Here is a 21,516-nt window from a genome sequence, read left to right as displayed (position 1 = left end):
TTATTATTATGAACAACTCGGGGTAAACACTTCCGGGTTACGGGCTTCCGGTTTCCTGTTGCGTTTCTCTTGTCAGTAGTCCGTCTCTCTCTCGCTACCGTCTCTCCTGGCATTTTATACTCTCTCCGTGCCAATTACTGAAACGAGAAACAGGTGTTGGTTGTTTGTGTCCAACCCACTCACTTACCGTTCGTCTCCCGACTTTCTCTCCCACTGCAGACCTCGCTAACCCCCTCACGAGAACTATTGTGTGATTGGTCAGACATTTAATGTGGGCCGGGTTAGTGTGGAGAAACGCAGATGATCGGCACCTGCTTTTCTCGTGAAGTATGGAATGTACTGCCAGAACGAACTTTGTTCTTGTTCTTGCCACCTCGAGAAAAGGTGCATCACACTGCCTCCGCCAGCTCGCCTTCTTTCCATAGTGCATCCTGGGGCCATGTGTTCCCCAGGTAAGCCACACACACACACACACACACACACACACACACACCTGGCCATCCACGTGATGTAAAAGAACACGTGATTCCTCAGACAAGGCCACCTTCTTCCATTGCTCCGTGGTCCAGTTCTGATGCTCACGTGCCACTGTTGGTGCTTTTGGCGGGGTCAGGGGTCAGCATGGGCACATGCACTGACTGGTCAGTGGCTATGCTGCCCCATACGCAACAAACTGAGATGCTCTGTGTATTCTCACACATTTTTGTCTCCAAAAAAAATTTGAACTCCAGTAGTTCATCTGTTGATCGGACCTCCTGTTTTCCTACTTCTAACACACCAACTTTGAGGACAAAATGTTCACTTGCTGCCCAATATATCCCACCCACTAACAGGAGCCATGAAGAAGACATAATCAGTGTTATTTCCTTCACCGGACAGTGTCTTAATGTTATACCTGATCAGTGTATCTCTAGCCATTTGAAACATTTTTAAATCTGAAAACTGTAAAAAGCAACAAAATTGTCAGACACCTCTATTTAGTGCATGTTCACAGAAGAAAACTACTGAAAAACAGCACTGGTTGTTCTCTCAATACTCTGTTTATTTTACTGACTGAGAAATCTCTTCAGATGATTCAGTGAGAGAGCAATCCAAACTACTTCAAGTAGATTTAGGTCGTTTCGTGCCCCTCAATCTTGACAGTACATTAGCCAAAGAGGGACATACCCGTAAATTCAAGCTTCGCCTTTCGCGTTTTAACACTCGATGGCACCGTGTCGAATGTGAAGAGGGGGATTGCCATGTTAATCTTGGACTCAATCAGCCACCGTAGGAGTTGAAATGAAATCAGAATTGAGAGGAACAGAAACTATTGTTCACTGGATGGTCATATACCTTTACACCGCTAGATGGGGGAAAATATCACACAGTGGAGCTTTAAATAGCCACATAAACAACAAATGTTTCATCAGAATAAGAAAAAGAAGAAAAGTAGAGCAAGAAAGGGGTGTTTTTGGCAACTGATGGGAACAGGACCAAACACAGGGGGCCCTATTTTAACGATCTGAAACGCAAGCGTCAAAGCGCGAAGCGCAAGTAACTTTGTGGGCGGGTCTCGGCGCTGTTGCTATTTTCCCGGCGGGATAAATGGCTCTTGCGCCCGGCGCAAATCTAAAATGGGTTGGTCTGAAGTAGCTTCATTATTCATAGGTGTGGTTTGGGCGTAACGTGAATAAACCAATCAGAGCGTCATCCAACATTCCCTTTAAAAGCAAGTGCGCAAGTTCCATTATGGATCGCTATTATTATGGCGTATTTACCAGGCGCACGCCAGGAGCGGTTCACAGCCGACGTGACTGATGTTCTTGTAAGAGCAGTGAAAGACAGAGAAGTTGTGTTGTATGGGGATGGGAGAAACCCACCCAAAATAGCGTCGGTTAAACAGGCGTTGGTTAAACAGTTTTTCAGTCAATTTTTTTTTCTTCTCCTGGTTCTTGACAGACAAACCAATGTCAGATGTCCTTATATACATATATATCTGGCCACTATTGGGCAAACAGGTCTGATCCTTAATTACTACAATTAGCCTGAATAATTTGTAAGCTAGATTTATGCCTATTTTTTCACATCTTCGGGGCACACCACAATGATTTCCGTCATCTCATGTGTTAATATTTTTTTAGTGTAACAATTTATGATTTGCAAAAATAACTGTTGCATCTGTGTAGATGACATGAGCAAAGTGTATGCGCGTTGTGCACGCTATACATTATGGTCAAGCATGCGCCCTTAAAATAGCATAATGAACAACGCGCAACGCTCCGCTGACTTTAGACTAGGTTTTTTCTGGTCAGTGGCGCAATTGTTTAATGGAACAGCAAAATAGCACCAGGGATTGTTAGCGCCGGAACACGCCTCCTTTTTTGCGCTGAACCGCCCAGGGAGCGCAAGTTCATTCACTAGTTTAGCGACGTGCTTCTGTGGAGGGAAAAGCGCGCTTTGCGCGGGTGCAAAATAGGAATGACACATGCGTTGGTGTACAAAGTCAATTGCGCTGGGTGCAAGATAGGGCCCAGGAAGTTTAGTACGTTGGTGCAGGAGATGTAGGCTATGCAACGGACAAGGAGAAGCACCATCAGTACTTTTGAATGTCCGCTGCCAAATTTGATTTCCTAGGCGCAGTATCGGTGAAAAATAACACACAGTGTGGCATAAAGATCAGTGTGGCAGAAAGGTTAGAATATCTGAGCATGCAATATATCAAAGGAAAGAGCTAATCCTCTGCTTAAAAAAACAACAACTTTTTCTCTAGCTTTCTTTTTTATCAACACTTGAATATTGGTAAGTTTCATAAAAAAGCAACATTTTGAACAAAAAGCAAAGAAAAAGTTTTTGTGACAGACCATATCCAGATCAGATTCAGAGATGATCAAACACAGATGGAGTAGATCGAGTCCATTAACACCTCTAATGCTTCAGTCCTGGAGCTCAACTTGGGTCCACATTTCATTCACTAACATTAGGCATTTGAGTTTTAATGTTGATGATCACTTTTTTTTTTTTACACATGCATCTGCTTATACAGTCCCTGACAAAAGTCTTGTCGCTTATCTATTTTCTAGAAATACCTGATATTAATTTGACTTTTAATTAATTCATTGGTGTTAGAAATAGCTCATATGAAAAGCTAAAACCCTCCCAAATGATGTTTAACGCACTGAAATAAATAATTTTCACAGAAAAAATATTTATCATTTAATCAAAACAGAAAGGTCAAATTTTGGCAAAACAAAAGTTTTGTCGCCTATACAGAAATTGAACAAATTTACTGCAAATACAAAAATATGTCAGCAAATTAAGTTGTGGTGCTTTGAGATCCAAATGTAATATCTTGTATGACTTCCATGAGCTTGAAGGACTGCATCCATGCGGTTTGGCAAGGATTCATACAATTTATTGATGAAGTCATCAGGAATAGCTAAGAAAGCAGTCTTGCATGCCTCCCAGAGTTCATCAATATTCTTTGGTTTCGTCTTCCATGCGTCCTCTTTCATCCTACCCCACATATGCTCAATGATGTCCATGTCTGGTGGCTGGGCTGGCCAATCCTGGAGCATCTTGATCTTCTTCGCCTTGAGGAACTTTGATGTGGAGATGGAAGTATGCGATGGAGCACCGTCCTGCTGCAGAATTTGGCCTCTTTTATGGTTGGGAATATAAGAGGTAGCTAAGATTTCTTGGTATTTTAGACTATTGATGTTGCTTTCCACCCTGCAGATCTCTCGCACACACCCATACTCGATGTAACCCCAGACCATGATTTTTCCACCACCAAACTTCACTGTTTTCTGGGTGAATCTCGGATCCATTCTGGCTCCAGTAGGTCTCCTGCAATATTTGCAGCGACTGTGGTGTAATTCAACAGAAGATTCATCTGAAAAATCCACCTTCTGCCACTTTTCCTGCGTCCATCCTTTTAGCAGGCTGTGGGCCTTGGCAAATGCCACACGGTTTTTCAATTGTCTTTTGTTTAGTGCTGGCTTCTGGGCACTGATTCGACCATGGAGGGCATTTCGAGACAGAATCTGACAAACTGTTCTGGTTGACACAGGGACTTCAGGTGACCAGGTCTTGTGGAGCTCTGCTGCAGTGGAAAATGGGCTGGCCTTGGATTTTCGAGCCAACAAACGGTCCTCTCGAGCAGTTGTCTTGCGGGGTCTGCCTGACCTGGCTTGTCAAAAACGTCTCCAGTCTCTTCAAATCTTTTTTTTTATCCTCTGTACTCGAGGCTGAGACACATTGAAGGTGTCTGCCACATCAGCAGTGGATCTGGTCTTCAGCCTCATGATAATCAAAACTTTAGTCTCAGGGTGAATCTTAGGCATGTTTGCAGAGGTCTAGTTGAAGTTGATGTGCAGGTCTAGCGTACTGGGGTTCTTTTTATACACACTTGAGACCTAATTGATCCATTATTAGTCACAGGTGAAGCTCATATGACAAGGTGACAACACTTATGTCTTTGCAAAAATTGACTCAATGGGCTTTACCAAGCTGTGAATATTAGAATACTTTTTGAAAGTTTAGTTTTTCACTGAAACATTATCACAAAAGCTGGTGGGATTAAAATGAGCCATTTCTTGTAAAAAAATCTTGATTAGAAATATAATTCAGCGGCACTTTAGGTCAGTTTGTACACAAGCGACAAGACTTTTGTCAGGGACTGTATATGATCGCTTCGATATATATATTGTGCCTTCTTTTCCTGTTTTGATCATGGCTGCGTTTCCCAAAATCATCGTAAGCTTAAAGGGTTAGTTCACCCAAAAATGAAATTGATGTCATTAATGACTCACCCTTATGTCGTTCCTCACCCGTAAGACCTTCGTTCATCATCAGAACACAGTTTAAGATATTTTATATTTTAAATATAAATTGGTTGGGTCGCCAATTTCACATGATTTCAGCAGTTCGGTTCGCGTCAAACTGCCAAACTGCTGAAATCACGTGACATTGGCGACCTGAATCATTGATCGATTCACTGATTCAATAACCGTTTGATTCTTTTTGGAGGCACATGGAGGAGAAGACAATGCTGAATAAAATCGTAGTTTTTGATATTTTTGGACCAAAATGTATTACTGCAATATGCTCTGGGACTAAAATATAAAATATCTTAAACTGTGTTCTGATGATGAACGAAGGTCTTACGGGTGTGGAAGACATTAGGGTGAGTCATTAATGACATCAATTAAATTTTTGGGTGAACTAACCCTTTAAGTTGATTATAGAACAATTGTCACCAATGGTCTCTAGGATCAACTCAGGCTTACAATGGTTTTTGGGAAACGCAGCCCAGGAGATTCAGTTCTCAATCAGGAGATGTGTAATAGCACTCCCTAGCATCTAACATTGAAAACACAGAAACACGGATAATTTGTTAAAATGAGTCGTGTTAAATCATGTTAAAACGAGTCAGTTTAAACACACGTGTGTTTTGCCACGATTGGACATTGATCATTTGTCATTAATGCAATTAGATAATTCGGATACACGCAATGACTATCCATTATGACATATAGGCATTTTTATCTTTACTGTATGTACACAATAATACAGGCACCCGCCTAAAGGCTTATTTTACTAACACACCCTTTAAATAACACTGAAATACTGCACTATTGACTTTAGAGCAGGTGTGTGTTGGTCAATGGTCAGTGGTTTTCAGTTCCTCACGATATCACCGCTCGAACAATGTTCCTGAACACTCCTGGTTTATCCCAGACGCCCATGGGGGAACACACACACACACACACACACACTCTCTCTCTCACTCTCACTCTCACTCTCTCTCTCTCTCTGATGGGGGATCAGATGTGCCAGTGCATTTGATATTTAAACAACGTGGAGCTGGATGTGAAGATGAGAACTGCATCAGGCTGAAACTAGTAAAAAACTGATGCTGGGAGCAGGGATATTTGCCATTACTGAGCAAAGAGGATAAAGTCACAAAAATATTTTTTTTACACACAAAAAAATGATTGCCTACATATACATTAAAACTTGTTTATTTTGTTCAGGAAAAGCAAAAAATGCTACAACTATACTTTGTATACTCAACTGGTAGGCATAATTTATATTCAAGTATAGTTAATCTCAAACTTTATTTTACTTATAAATTCAAAACCACCGTTATGAAACATATATATACAGTTCATCGACCAATGACTACCCAAAAAAAAAAAAAAAAAAAAAAACTTCTCATAGAAAGAGGAAACGTTCAGGGCAAGATAACTGTAAGGGAACTAAAAACTGCTGTGGTTTCTAATAATAACGCACACTTAAGGACATTGAAAATAACCCTGTCAATGTTTTTCTAACACTGATATATTTCATGAGTTGACATTCATGTTTGGTTCATGCCTATCCCAAAAAAAATGTATTGAAAAATTTACTGTAACATTTTCAGTGACAGTTTACAATAGGTCTCATTAGGTAACATAATTTAATTAAAGCTCATTGTTAGTTCATGTGAGCTCAGGTTCATTAAACAATATCAACATACAATAACTTTTGATTGTAATAGTGTATTAGTAAATGTGCAATTTATCATTAATTACTATTATTAAGTGTTTTAGAAGCACAGAACCAGTCATAGGCCATGTGCATTGTATGGGTCAAAATACATTTTTCTTTAATGCCAAAAATCATTAGGATATTAAAAATCATGTTCCATGAAGATATTGTGTAAATTACCTACCATAAATATATAAAACATGAACTATTAGCAGTAATATGCATTGCTAAGGACTTCATTTGGACAACTTTAAAGGTGATTTCAATATTTAGATTTTTTTAGCTTTGTTTTTAAAACTAAAAAAAAAAAAAAGTTTTACAAACTTTTTCAAGTTTTTTTTTTTTTTTGCCAGGTCGGATGGCAAGAAAGACAACATGTGGTACTGGCAAGATAAGGGATTTTGTGTGTGTGTGTGTGTGTGTTTGTGTGTCTTTCTGTCTGTGTGTGTGTGTGTGTGTGTGTGTGTGTGTGTGTGTGTGTGTGTGCGTGCGTGCGTGCGTGCGTGCGTGTGTGTGTTAGTTCTGCTCCTCCGTACACTTCAGAACACAATTCCAATGACAATATCTACTTTTAAATATTTGTGCTGGATAAATATAATGATTATGAAAATTCTTTTTTGCAGTGTATTTTTATGAACCCTTGAACCTCGTAACAGCCACAGGAGGAAGAGAAGGACGTTAATGATGACTTAAATCCAGATTTGTGTTACAATGGCCTCTGTTTGGCATCTCCATTCTGGTGGAGGTCTCTGTCAGAGACCCCAGTGGGAGTGGACGGCGGCTCAGTGTGGCTGTAAGCTTCTTACGGAAGACTCGACACAGGAAAACATAAATGAGAGGGTCCAGGCACACGTTAGTAGAGGATATCCAGAGTGTGATCTCTTTGGCAAAATATAGCTGGTTTTGGGCCCAGCACTGGGTAGAAGTATCCCGGGTCTGACTGAGGGTGTAAGGGATTCGGGCCAGGTGGAAGGGTGCAAAACTTACAAAGAAAACACCCACTACCACAAACACCTGTGGAGGAGAGGAGAGACTTTAGTGCAGTTCAAATACAGTGGAAGTATCTGGGATTTGTATGCTGTATACCAAACACTGCTAATGACACTGAAGCTTTATAAGGGAGCGATATCTTTGAGCATTTAGCTATACGAGGTGAGTACAAAGGAAGAGGCTACTACCCAGCTGGCATTCGACTGACTTTAAACGTTTAAATGTAGTTGAAATAATGTCAGTTTATGAAAAAACATTGTTTCAACGTCAAAACAACGTTGAACACCAAATAGTTGAATTGGTGTTGTTAACTCACTAAGAATTCAACATAGAAATATCAACAAGTTTTGAGTTGTACGTCAAATCAACATTATTTTTACAACCATGACTTTTAAAAATTTTGTTGAAATATATCAGTAGAAAAATAACGTTGGAACAACGTCTAAACAATGCTGATCAATTAACTGTTGAAAAAGAGTTGATACATGAATAATGATACAACGTTGAAATATCAACTCTGAATTAAACGTTTGTTGAGCACTTTCTACATCTTATGGCTTACTTTGACAGCAAGTCCGATTGATCATTTTGGTTAGTCATTCCATACAAGAACAATATATGCAGTGGCGGCTGGTGAAAATATTATATCTTCTTCCAGATATATATAGTGACAGATATATATATGTGATCACTAAAATGTCTTTAGCATAATAATACTCATAGATCTAGCCTATCTGACATGGTTGGGCATGATTTGGCAATAGGGGACAGCCATACGCTGGTGAAAGTTTATGACTTTTTATGTTTAAAAAATATTGTGAGATCGAGAGGTGCGAGAAACATGCTCGGCTCGTCTTGTATTTCAGCTCACATGCTGCGAGTCACAACAATACGAGCATCCACGATGTCCAAGCGTGAGAAAAAAATGGTCTGCGAGCTCATATGACAGCAAAAACCACACTGTGTAATGTTCGCCCAGCTTTAACGTTTACTGTGGACAGATATTGATGAGTGTGACTTATGCTAGATGGTCAAAAAATACTCATAGATGACCAATACTAGCTTTGGGATTGCCTGACACATGATAAGTAAGGGATAATGTACACCCAGCCGGTTGTTATCGCAGAATTAACCCCGACAGAGTGTTCAGGACCCCGACGCGAAGCGGAGCGTCACTCTGAAGGGGTTTATTCTGCGATAACAACCGGCTGGGTGGACATTATCCCGCTTATTACACGGCTACTAGTCTCAAATAAATTAGACACAAAATATTGTCTTGAGATTAAATATTTTATTAGCTCTTATGCAAAGCTTCCGTGAAGAAAAACAGTTCCAAACTGCTTTAAGCCTTTATCTATTGCTGAAGATTTGCCATATGCCCTTGAAAATTAATGCTGAAAGGGTTAGTTCACCCAAAAATGAAACCAAGCCTATGATTTACTCACCCTCAAGTCATTATAGGTGTATATGACATTCTTCTGTCAGACGAATACAATCGGAGTTATAATTAAAAAGTCCAGGCTAACGTTAATCCAAGCAGTATTTGTATTTGTGTTTGAAGTCCATAAAGAATGCAGCTGTCCGTCAAATAACGTGCTCCACACGGCTCCGATGGGTTAATAGAGCCTTCTGATTCGAATTGATGAGTTTGTGTAAAAAAAATATCTATATTAAAAACGTTATAAAGGAAACCTGCCTTGAAGTCTTCCATTGTAACCCACGGCTGCTTAAGCCACACGATGGCACCAGCGTAAAGCATAAAAGTAGTACCGGTCAAGATAACTCGTAGTACCCCGATGAGCGGGTGTTATCTGGAAATAACATACTGCTGGAATGCGCAATTGACCAATCAGAATCAAGTATTTCACAGAGCCGTGTAATAATTATTTTTAAGGTATTGTAATCTAAGCACAGTGTTCATGCTAGCATTATATCATGAGCTAACTGGTCTCAACTGCTCTGTTTTCCACTGTTTCTCCTCACACAACAACTCAGTTCATCTCATCTCCTCTAATCGTTGTTCTGTCTAATCCTGGCCTGTCCCTTATTGTGTGTCATAATTGTATGGCTGTGGTCTGCCATATGAGTATTAATAAACATTTATAATTTCCTCAGTGTCCGAGGTGTCATTGCAATCCATTGCAGTTCCAGAGATTGCTGGGTCTCATGGCAGCAGCGTCCAGTATAATTCCGCACGGCCTGCTCCACATGAGACCCCTACAGTGGTGGCTGAAGACCAAGGGGTTTTCCCCGAAGGGGAATCCCTTCCATATGATCAGGGTAACGCGCAAATGCCTTCGTTCCCTCAATGTATGGAAGAAACCTTGGTTTCTGTCCCTAGGGCTGGTATTGGGAGCACCATGTTGTCGGAAAACCATTTCAACAGATGCATCCCTTACTGGCTGGGGCGCGGTCATGGAAGGCCTCGGGGCGAGAGGTCCTTGGGCGGCTCAGCATTCATCCTGGCATATCAATTGCCTGGAAATGCTCGCGGTCCTGAAAGCTCTGAGGAATTTTCTTCCGGACCTCCGCGGCCCCCATGTCCTGATACGATCCGACAACACTGCCATGATATCGTATCTAAATCGTCAGGGGGGTCTGAGATCGCGCCCTCTGTGCAGCCTGGCGCATCAGGTCCTCCTGTGGTCCCAAGGGAAACTGTCGTGGCCAAGGCTGGGGGCACGATATGCCACCCCCAGCCGGAGTTATGGAACCTATGGGTCTGGCCCCTGAGGGGGCACAGCTCATAGAGGAGGGTCTGTCAGCGGGTGTCATTGAGACCCTACTCAGCTCTAGGGCTCCTTCCACCACTGGGCTGTACAACCTAAAGTGGAGTGTGTTTTCCACTTGGTGTAGAGACTGTGAGGTAAACCCAGTTAACTGCGCAGTGGCTTCAGTACTGGAGTTTCTCCAAGATTGGTTTTCTGCCGGGCTTACCCCATCCACACTTAAGGTGTATGTGGCAGCGATTGGGGCTTTACACGCACCATTAGGTGAAGGACCTCTGGGGAGGCACCATTTGGTTGTACGGTTCCTCGGAGCGCGGAGGATGAGGCCTGTGGCTCATTCCAGGATCCCAACTTGGGATCTGGCAGTGGTGCTTGAAGGGTTGGTTGAGGCCCCTTTTGAGCCGCTGGAGCTGGCCGAGGCCAAGAACCTCACGCTTAAGGTGGCCTTTCTCCTTGCCATCACTTCTCTGAGGAGAGTGGGGGACCTCCAGGCATTGGCAGTCACGCCAAATTGCTTGGAGTTTGCCCCGGGTGGAGTTAAGGCCATCTTGCGTCCGACCCCGGGTTACGTACCCAAAAGTGCCATCTAACATGGTACGGTCGGTGGTTCTCCAGGCATTCCATCCCCCGCCTCATGTGACGGCAGATAGGGCAGGCTTCACCTCCTCTGCCCGGTCCGGGCATTGAGGATCTATTTGGAGAGGTCTGCCCAGTGGAGGAAGTCAGACCAGGGACCAGAGGACTAGTGGGTATTCGTTCCCCGAAGTGTCATCTACGATGACGCAGTGCGAGTTCCCTCGATAAAGGGAACGTCTCGGGTTATGCACTGCGTCTCGTAGCCCCGCCTATCGTCAGTGCGCTCGCTTCATCGCAGAAAGCTATATCTGCTTGTGCCGACGTCCCTTTATACCTCCGGGTATGCCGTCACTCGCTACGTCATGACGCAACACCAATCAGTATTGGGCTTTTTCAAATGAGCTTCAGTAGCATCACGCCAAGGGCGTTCCCCGAAGTGTCATCTACAATGATGCAGTGCCTCGTTCCCTCTCAGAGAACATGGGTTATATGCATAACCGAGACATTTCTATACACTTACTCACTGAAGTCTCTAACCTGCAATATGCTCTTTAACCGGTCAATTCCGCATTGATCTGGCACAGCTGGTACAGATATGGTTTAATTTTCCACTCTGGGGCTGACAACGGAGCACTTTAGAATATAATTCATAGTTTTCAGTCACGCGACTGTTGCAGAGCATTGTAGGGCATAGAACTGCAGCACTAGCCTGTCAATCTTAACATATATGTGAACAAGAGGCACAAGATTTTGGGCACTTATGATCCAAATACAAAACCTGCTGCAGTATTTCAATCGCTAAAAACAGCAGGACGTTCTTAAGCTTAACACTTATCTAGCATTTGTGTTATTTTAAAGTAAGTTGTTGCACCACTTAATTTTAAACACAGATTAATTACACAGTCAAACCGTTAAGAAATAAATGGCTGATCAAGCAGGTGGAGGATGAACCGTCGGCAGGCGAGAAAGGCTTCAGATAAACCTCCATTGGCATTCAGTTTATTTCCACTGACCCACTCAAAAGACCCATAAAGGCACTAAACACATCGATACAAAGTCCATCTCACTACAGTGGCTGTACAAGCATTTTACGAAGCGACAAGAATAGTTTTTGTGCACAAAAAAATCAAAATAATGAGTTTATCCGCCAAGTTAAACTCTGAACTGAACTGTTGATAAGTCTGCCATCGGGCTGCTGCAAGCTTTCTTCCCTGTTACATCTCTACCACACTCGGCTCTTCTGATGGGTGAGTTACCGCTCTCTCTATCGGTTGCGCCGTTTGTTTACTGCTTACTTATCTGGGTTCGTTGCCTCCTATTTAGTCTGCTGTTTTGGTGAAGTGACGTTCAGGTATGGCTAACGTGGTTTTGCTTGTGGTTGGGCTTTCACTTTCTCAGTATCAACATGCCTTGTGCAAAAACACTTTTTCTTTTTTCCTCTGCCTTATTTTTTTGTTGTCTTACATCTGTGATGGACATTAAATATTCTACATCTCAACTGAGGGCCTTTAACTGCCGCCCACGTCTTGATTCGGTGACGTACGAATACTGTCAGAGACTAGGGATTCTCCGTCGCCCAAGATACACACACCGTTCGCGGCGCACACTCTTGAGTTCACATTGTTCAAAGCCTGACTCTCCTCCTTGCATCTGGACCAACAATAGGCTATCTTCAATGCCAAGACAACTGCCTGCCTGTCCCTCCATTCAGCATTTCTCTGATCTATCTCACTAATAGCGATCAGCAACATACACCTAATTTGAATCCATCACATCATCACTTTGCCCTTTTGAACTGTCGATCAATTTCGGACAAAGCCTCTTATCTCAACAAAATGATCACTGACAATAACCTTGACATTTTTCTTCTGACTGAAAATTGGCAAGTTCCTGGAGATTTTTAAATCTACTTACGCCAGATGGATTTAATTATCTATCCCGACCGAGACCCCATGGTAAAGGGGGTGGTCTCGCTATCATTCATCGTGACAACCTTCGTATCAAGCAACTTGACTTGCACGACACCAACACATTTGAGTACATGGTTTTGAAGGCTGACTCACTCATAATAATTCTGCTCTATCGACCTCCTAAGGTCCTGTCTAACTTCTTTTCTGAACTCAGTGAACTGTTGACCATTGCCTGCTCATTGTCATTTCCCATTCTACTGCTTGGTGACTTTAATATTCATGTTGATGCTGTTTGCTCTAACACCAACCAGAGACCCCATGGTAAAGGGGGTGGTCTCGCTATCATTCATCGTGACAACCTTCGTATCAAGCAACTTGACTTGCACGACACCAACACATTTGAGTACATGGTTTTGAAGGCTGACTCACTCATAATAATTCTGCTCTATCGACCTCCTAAGGTCCTGTCTAACTTCTTTTCTGAACTCAGTGAACTGTTGACCATTGCCTGCTCATTGTCATTTCCCATTCTACTGCTTGGTGACTTTAATATTCATGTTGATGCTGTTTGCTCTAACACCAACCAGTTACTTTCTATTCTTGAATGCTTTAATCTAACTCAGCATGTTAATTTTCCAACTCCTACCCATGGTCATACTCTAGATTTGATTTGTACATCAAGGGCTAATATTGCTTCTATCACCTCTACTGACACTGGTATTTCTGATCATAAGTTTCTTGATTTTAGCTTCAGCCTGCCTATCCATAAAAATTGTTCTACAACTGTCATATCTTACCGCAATCTCAAAGTTGTTGATACTGCATTATTTTGTACCTCCGTTTCCTCTTCTAATCTCTCTGATGTCTTTGATATCTCCTCACCCTCACTGATACTATCCAACTATAACTCCATAATCTCAGATATCGTAGATGAGCATGCTCCAGTCAAGACCAGAAGAGTCCCCTACCACACATTCGTCTCCTTGGTACACTCCTGAGCTCCGTATCTTAAAGGCCACTGGTAGACAGCTTGAGCGTTACTACAGGAAAACTGGCCTGACTGTTCACCATTTGGCATTCAAAGAACATATCAAAAATTATAAATCGGCCCTGAATTTGGCTCGTTCCAGTTTTGTATCTGCTACAATTAATAAATCAAGCAACAGGCCAAAAGCATTATTCAACACAATAAATAAACTTATCAAACCTCCGTCTCATGCTGCTCTAGCTTCTGATGAACTCTGCACTTCATTCTTAGCTCACATGCTTGAAAAGACAGATGCCGTAAACCAGTGTCTCTTTAATGATGCCACCAACACTAGTTATCTGCCGAATCAACCTGGTCAATCCCTGCCTCTTTTTTCTCTGTCTACTCTCTCTTCTGTCTCTGAGTTAATCTTGAAATCCAACCCTTCATCTTGTCATTTTGACCCTGCTCCTACTACTCTACTGAAACGTTGCCATTCATTTATTTCTGCACCTATCTCTCACTTCATCAACGCATCTCTTACCTCTGCTTCATTTCCTCTGCTGTCACTCAAAACTGCAGCTGTTACCCCTGTTCTCAAGAAACCCAACCTTGATCCCTCAGTTTTGTCTAATTATCGTCCCATTTCAAATCTCCCCTTCATAGCCAAATTACTGGAAAGTACTGTTGCCTCCCAGCTTCAGTCTTTTCTAGTTGAAAATAATCTTTTTGATCCTTTTCAATCTGGTTTTCGCCCTTTGCATAGTACTGAAACTGCACTAGTTAAGGTACTGAATGATCTGCTTCTCTCTGGTGATTCCGGTTCTCTGTCTATGCTTTTGCTGCTCGACCTTAGCTCTGCCTTCGATACCTTCTCCCATCAACTACTCATTTTGCGCCTTTTGGATGTGGGTATTTCTGGTGCTGCTCTTTCCCGGTTCTCCTCCTATCTCTCTGACAGACTGTTCTACGTTTCACTTCAGTATTTTCGCTCACCCACTGTCCCCCTAAAGCAAGGTGTCCCTCAGGGATCCGTTCTTGGGCCATTATTATTTATAATCTATATCATACCTCTTGGTGAGATCCTACGCCGTCATGGTTTTAATGATCATTTTTACGCTGACGACATTCAATTATATACTACCTGTACATCAACTTTATCTTTCACAACTGACAAAATCTCTGCTTGTGTACATGAAATAAAAGATTGGCTTCATGCAAATTTTCTAAAACTTAACATGGACAAAACTGAGATTATTTTCACTGGACCTTCGTCACTCACTAATAAAATTCCTACCAACTTGAGACTGCTGGCTCTCTTATCAAACCATCTACTACTGTTAAAAATCTTGGTGTAATTTTTGATTCCTCTTTATCTTTCCACTCTCACATTAATTCCGTCACCAAATTAGCTTTCTTTCATCTGCGTCGTATTGCTCAGCTCTGTCCCTTTATCAGTATCTCTGATGCTGAAACACTCATCCATGCGTTTGTCACATCACGTCTTGATTTCTGCAATGCACTTTTCATTGGCCTACCAGCTAGCTCCATTTCCAAATTACAATATATTCAAATATATTCTGCTGCCAGACTACTCACCCACACCAAACGTTCTGCTCATATTTCCCCAATTCTGTATGATCTTCACTGGCTTCCTGTGTCTTACCGTATTAAATTCAAAATTCTTCTTCTCACTTTTAAGTCTCTGCACGGCCTTGCTCCCCCCTACCTCTGTAACTTGCTTCTCCCCTTCACCCCTACTCGCTCTTTACGATCTGCTGATTCTAACCTTCTCGTTGTCCCTCGGCATCGCCTTGCTTCAATGGGGGGCAGATCATTCAGCGTTATTGCACCCAAAATGTGGAAATCATGTGTCAAATCCATGCTCAAAACACACCTCTTTTCTGAATGTTATAGATCTTAGAATTTAATTTTTTTTTCTCCCGATTTCTCACTTATTGTACTTGCACTCTCAATTGCCTACTGTTGTTCTGTCTACTCTTTTTGTCAATTGCCTTTATTGTTGTTTGTTTATTGTAAAGTGTCCTTGAGCTCTGGAAAGGCGCTATATAAATAAACGTATTATTATTATTATTATTATTATTAAGAAGTGCTGCACAGGGTGTAAAGTCTCTGTGCTCTTTGGTTGTGTCCCAGGTGAAAAAATCCATCCTATTAAATGCATTAAAAATGTACTTGAGTATCTTTTTAGTACAATAGTAATATATTATAATGCATGTTTAATGCATTTAATAGTTTGACTTTTTCACCTGGGGTAGGATAATTAAGTCTAAAAGCAAAAGTAGTCCAAGGCACTCTATGGGTGTATTGAGAAAGTTAAAAAGCCTTTATTTTTTCATGGCTTAAACATTTAAAAATTGGTGACAGGTACACCTACGCGTTGCGGCTTTACATGCCTTCGTCAGGGTGTGTCATAGTAATAGTTACTCAATGTGTAATAAATGCTTTATTAACATGTATGTTTACTGTAGTTTATGATTAATTCAGGTAGTTATAAAAGTATATTTATACTATATATAAGTATATTTAGTAGTTGTCAGTTAACTATTTCTGTGAGCTCATCTAAAGTGAGAGCTATTTATGCCTTGTAAGGCTTTTACAAAGACTCTGAACAGAAAAAGGAAACGAACACAACACATTATAAAATGCAAAAATTGAGACTGTACAACTAGTAACTTAATATCAAATTTAAACCTATTCAATGTCATAGAAAACATTATTCCCGTAGACCACCAGAAACCATAAATCAAATGAAACTAAGCCTCTGCAATCTGATATAAAAATACATTTATGTAAAGTGTAAACATTGCTGAGTAAAAATGTACCAGTGGATTACACTGGATTACAGGAGTGGCAAATACAACAAATACAATTATTATAATAAAATAATAAAATATTTTGCAGTGTTAAAACAGTACTGACTTTAAAACATTAGCGAACAGCAGCGCATAAGAGAACTGAGACTTTGTAAAAGCCTTTACGAGGCGTAAATAGTCCTCACTTTAGATGAGCTCACAGAAATAGTTAACTGACAACTACTAAATGTTTTATAACTACCTGAATTAATCATAAACTACAGTAAACATACATGTTAATAAAGCATTTATTAACGCAGTAAGTAAATTTTTACTTTACTTACACTTTCTAAATGATCATATGAACCACTGATGACAACTAAATAACTGCTCTTTAAATAATGTAATACTTAATTTAGGAATGATAAATTGATCATTTATAAAGTAGGAAAATACAATTATTAAACACATTATAAATATAATAATAAATCAAGAATAAAACATTTACAGTTGTATTTATAAACGGCCTATTAATGTCTATTAATGCTTTATAAATGATGAACTAACTATTTACTAATGCTTAATTAATGCTTTATAGTGTGAGTTATTATAAAGTGTTACCAAAAAATCTAATTCAGTTTACACCTACTTAATAGACTATTAATATACATTTGTATTAATATACATTAATAGTCATGAAAAAAACAGGTAAAAATGACTGGTGGACAGTGAAGGAAAGCCTTGTTTTGCCCTCCAGGTGGGCGTTCCTATAAATGCGTGACGCCACGTGAAAACTATGAATACCAATGTGTCGGCCGTTGCCTTGGTAATGCAAGATTGTATATATGATATGACATGTAAATAGTGATCAGATATTTATTTTAGTGAAGTTTTTTCTTTCTTTCTTTTCTTTCTTTAGAGCCCATTCAAATCTTCCATTCAACAGACAGAGTATATAAGCAGCTGCTTACCTCTCCTCAGTCTCAGATGTTCCAGCATCCCACCCCCTCCCCAAACTCTTATCTTAGGCGTCTTGCCCTACATAACCATTTTGTCACTGTGGGGTTATGTCACAAGCTCGAGTTGAAGCTGTTTCATCGAGCCCCTCATCAGTAGACAGCAAGCCAAATAAGCTTAACCCAAATATCTTAAGATTGTATGGGCAAACAAACTTGTTAAATTTGTATAATTCATTTACTTCGCTCAAATAGCACGCTTGGCCAGATACAGAGAAACTGGCAGCCAGGCAAAGTGACCAATCCTGAGTGGCGACGTCACTACACACATTCTACCAGCACGGTTCAGGAGTACATTTCCCAGTAATCGACGTAACTCGCTGCTTAACTACCATTAAAACCGTATTGTCGCAAATGTGTCAATCAACCAAGTTGACACGCAGGTGGTGGAGTATTAACCACTTTTATTGAATTAGTTTGAGAAAAAATGAATGCTCGATTTTTTGCAGTATATTCCAGACACAGCATTGCACAATGATTATACATTTATGTAAGTTATAATGTATCTTCGACATACCTTCGGATGTTCATTCATGTTTATTCTTTGACTAGGAAGAGATGATGGCGTTCATGCGTGCGTCTTTACCAACCTGGTCTCACTGGCAAAACGTAGCTGTGGCAACGTTTTTGCAAACCACAAAATACGTACCAATAGGTACATATCGCAACAGTTTCAAAGTGAAATGAACACTAGAGGCAGTAAGACAGCATTTTTTATCGTTTTCTTTTCTTTTTTTTACCATAGTCCATGATTTGTAAACGAATACATTTTGGAGTTTGCGTCACTTAACCAGCTCCATATGTTCAGATTTTCTGACCTTTTAAGCTTGCTCGATAGCTCAGCTGGTACAGATTTGAACTTGCCATGTTGAAAGCTCGAGAACGAATCCAGTGAAAAACAGGTCATGATAAAAGAGCTCAAAAATGAGCTAAAATGACATGGATATAATCTTATTTTTGTCACATTTTCTTTTGTTAACACTATCGGATAGGTTTAGGGATTAGTGTGGGTGTACGTTTAAAAACCGCATCTTTTTCTCTCCGTTTTGGCCTTCTGTCCACACTCAGACGGCGTTTTTTTTTAAAACGTCTTGTGACGTAATGTGGTCTGTGAAGACGGAGGTTTGTGAAAACGATGATGCTTGTTTAGTCATGTGACGCATATTGTACGAATAGATAAGTATCTTTATACCACTCTTGTGCCAGTTATGTGCTATTAACTTTCACACAGCTGCTAAAATACGGCACTTTGCACACTTATCGCATATCACAGTCCTGCGAGGAGGACAGAATTTTAGTTTGCATTTGCTGACCTGTGGTAAATCACGAGTGGAGCTGTGTTTTAGACCAAATATAATAATGGTTGAACGAGTGAAATCTAGACGCATCAGTGAATGATGAGATATTTTGCTAAATAAAATGATCCTCCCAGAAGAATTGTGTGATGACTTTATGATGTCTGTATCATCTCAGTAATCTTTCACGCATGCCCAGTGAGTTGAATTTGGCGTTTACTGAAGTTTCAGTGTGGATGAGAAACGTTTGGAAAGCATGAGTGTGGACGGAAAGCATTTTGAAACGAAAACGCTGTCTTCAAATCTATACGGATAAATGTAGACGTAGCCCAGGCAGCACACATTGATTTAAACACACCTGATTCAACTCAGCTCATTAGTTGAGAGTTCAAGACTTGAATGGATGGGTTAGATAAGGTAGACAACCAAAATGTGTATTGTAGGTGTGCCTCCAGGAACAGGATTGGGAAAGACTGCCCTGAATAACCAAATGACTACTATCTGCATCTTTAAACGACTCTGCACTTTCAGGGTTGCATATAGGGAGGTTGAAGAAAGTACACTTTACCTTAGATGTGGTCTGTTTACTGGCTGTGTCACTGCTGCTTTGTGATGCACGGTACGATTCAAACACTTTCCTGCTGATGAAGGTGTAGCAGACAACCATGAGTGCCAACGTACCCCAAAAAACAACTTGGCAGAAGTAGTTAAAACCTTCATGCCACATGAGACCCATCTTGCCCTTCATCCTGGTGCATCGCAGCTTTCCACCAGCGGAGATCTGTGGCATTTGGTTACTCAGGATGACATTCGGCAGAGCCAATGACAGCATAACCACCCAGATAACTGCACACAGTATCCGGCCCACTCCGACCCTCTGTAAAGCACATTTCCCGAAAGGATGCACAATCTTTAGGTATCGGTCCAAGCTAATGAATCCAAGAAGAAGGATGCTGATGTACATGGTGGTATAGAAGAGTACAGCTGAGTACCGGCAATGAAAAGCCCGGAGGTGCCAGGAACCCAACCCTGCATCGGTCAGTGCCTTTACAGGCACGGTGAGGGTCATCAACAGATCGGCCATTACTACATTCTTCAGGTACACAACAAATGTCGAGCTGCTGCGGATTTGGAAGAAGATCCAGGCGGCCAGACTGTTCAACACAAAAGCAACCAGGAAGAGAGCAGCGTAAAGGCAAGGAAAGAGTATGGATGTTACGCTAGTGTCCCGTTCGCACTTGAGTGAAGTGTTCACCTGACTCGCGTTCATCTTGATGCCTGGAATAAAAATGTCAATAGAGCTGAATGCAGTGATGGAAAAGTCAAATAACATCCACATACTGCTACAAATGCCACTACTTTACCATAAATATTCATGCTCACTGGGTGAATTCATGAATAATGATGAGACACACAAATACACCAATAATTTACCCTGAACTTTAAAAAAGGATCTCCTGTTCTGTTTAATTCTATTGAAAACCCACGTCTATGACATGCAAACAGAAGAAATCAGAAATACATAGAAATAACATGTATATAAAACAGCATCAAGGTATATAGTTATGCTTATAATGACAATCATTTTGACACACTCAGAATGCCTATAATACAATTAAAAATGTATGTATGCAATAACAAACACTCACCAGGAAAAGTTTTTTGGAGACTTGTAAGCAAAGCTCAAAGAGGAATTAATAAATGTCTTAATGCCTTCCGCAATCCACAGTGCAGTGTGTTTCTGCACTTGTAGCCACACACACAACCAGAGAGAGAGAGAGAGAGAGAGAGAGAGAGAGAGAGAGAGAGAGAGAGAGAAGACGAGAGTAGATATGTGCTTCTTTTGGTTTTATATAAAAAGTTTTATATAACTATAATTACTACTGACTTACTCCCATTCTAACTCTACCCCTACATTTTATTTTACATATTAAGTATATATTTATATATTATTGGATATTGCTAACATTATAAGCTATATTTGTTTTTATTTGTTTGCCCAATTGAGGACTTCCCCTGCTGTTCCCCATGGGAGGCTTTTGTCAGATTTTGCTCACTGCTGGGGACAGTTCAGTCCCTAAACTTTTGCTAAGTATGTACACACACACACACACGCACACACACACACACACACACACACACACACACACACACACACACACACACACACACACACACACACACACACACACGCATGTTTTCCACATTGCTGCAGAGAGGATTTTTCTCATAGTAAGTCTTACAGGAAATTCAGTTACTCTTCCTGTCTAGCTTCCTGTTCTGCTGCAATGGATTGCCCATCATGGGGTTAGGGTTATCCATATTCGCGGTTCAATGTATAAACAACCCGCACCTGACCAACGTTTTCAGCTAACCCACCCGCAACTCTTTTCCGCTAACCCGACTGCAAAAAATAAAATATTGTAACGTTACCTGACCCGCTTCCTAACCTGCATTTTTTAAAAGTAGTAAATGCTCCCTGGCGTAAAATCCATTAATCCAGCCTGTGGAGGAGAGAAATGTTTCAGGCCCTGATGTGCACTTAGAGGAGCGGTGGCGAGAGCAACAGTTCTTGAGGCGGCCCATCATGAATGTATAAGCCAAAATAAGTTTTATGCACGTTTTTTTCCGGGAGTTTTACCATTCTTTAATCCATTTAGCCGATCTCTGGGTCTGGTGGTAGCACGTTTAGCTAGCTTAGCAT

General features: G+C 40.9%; 1 protein-coding gene across 1 annotated transcript; it reads right to left on the bottom strand.

The window, feature by feature from the left end:
- Nucleotides 1-6,990: 6,990 nt before the first annotated feature.
- p2ry13 (purinergic receptor P2Y13) lies at nt 6,991-20,563 on the bottom strand. Its single transcript, XM_067451520.1, has 3 exons — nt 20,462-20,563; nt 19,381-20,090; nt 6,991-7,527 (listed from the first exon to the last, which is right to left on the bottom strand). Exons 2-3 carry the CDS (start codon nt 20,080-20,082, stop codon nt 7,192-7,194), a joined length of 1,038 nt encoding a protein of 345 aa, XP_067307621.1. The 5' UTR covers nt 20,083-20,090; nt 20,462-20,563; the 3' UTR covers nt 6,991-7,191.
- Between the last annotated feature and the right edge of the window lie 953 nt (nt 20,564-21,516).

Source organism: Pseudorasbora parva, chromosome 8 (assembly GCF_024679245.1).
Source record: "Pseudorasbora parva isolate DD20220531a chromosome 8, ASM2467924v1, whole genome shotgun sequence".
Classification (NCBI taxonomy): domain Eukaryota; kingdom Metazoa; phylum Chordata; class Actinopteri; order Cypriniformes; family Gobionidae; genus Pseudorasbora; species Pseudorasbora parva.
This window is presented reverse-complemented; position numbering and strand designations above follow the sequence as displayed.

Coding starts and splice junctions, on each gene's coding strand:
- p2ry13 (XM_067451520.1), bottom strand. CDS start 20,082: ATGAACGCGAGTCAGGTGAACACTTCACTCAAGTGCGAACGGGACACT. Junction 7,528..19,380: donor GTAAACAGACCACATCTAAG/GTAAAGTGTACT, acceptor TCTCCTCCACAG/GTGTTTGTGGTAGTGGGTGT.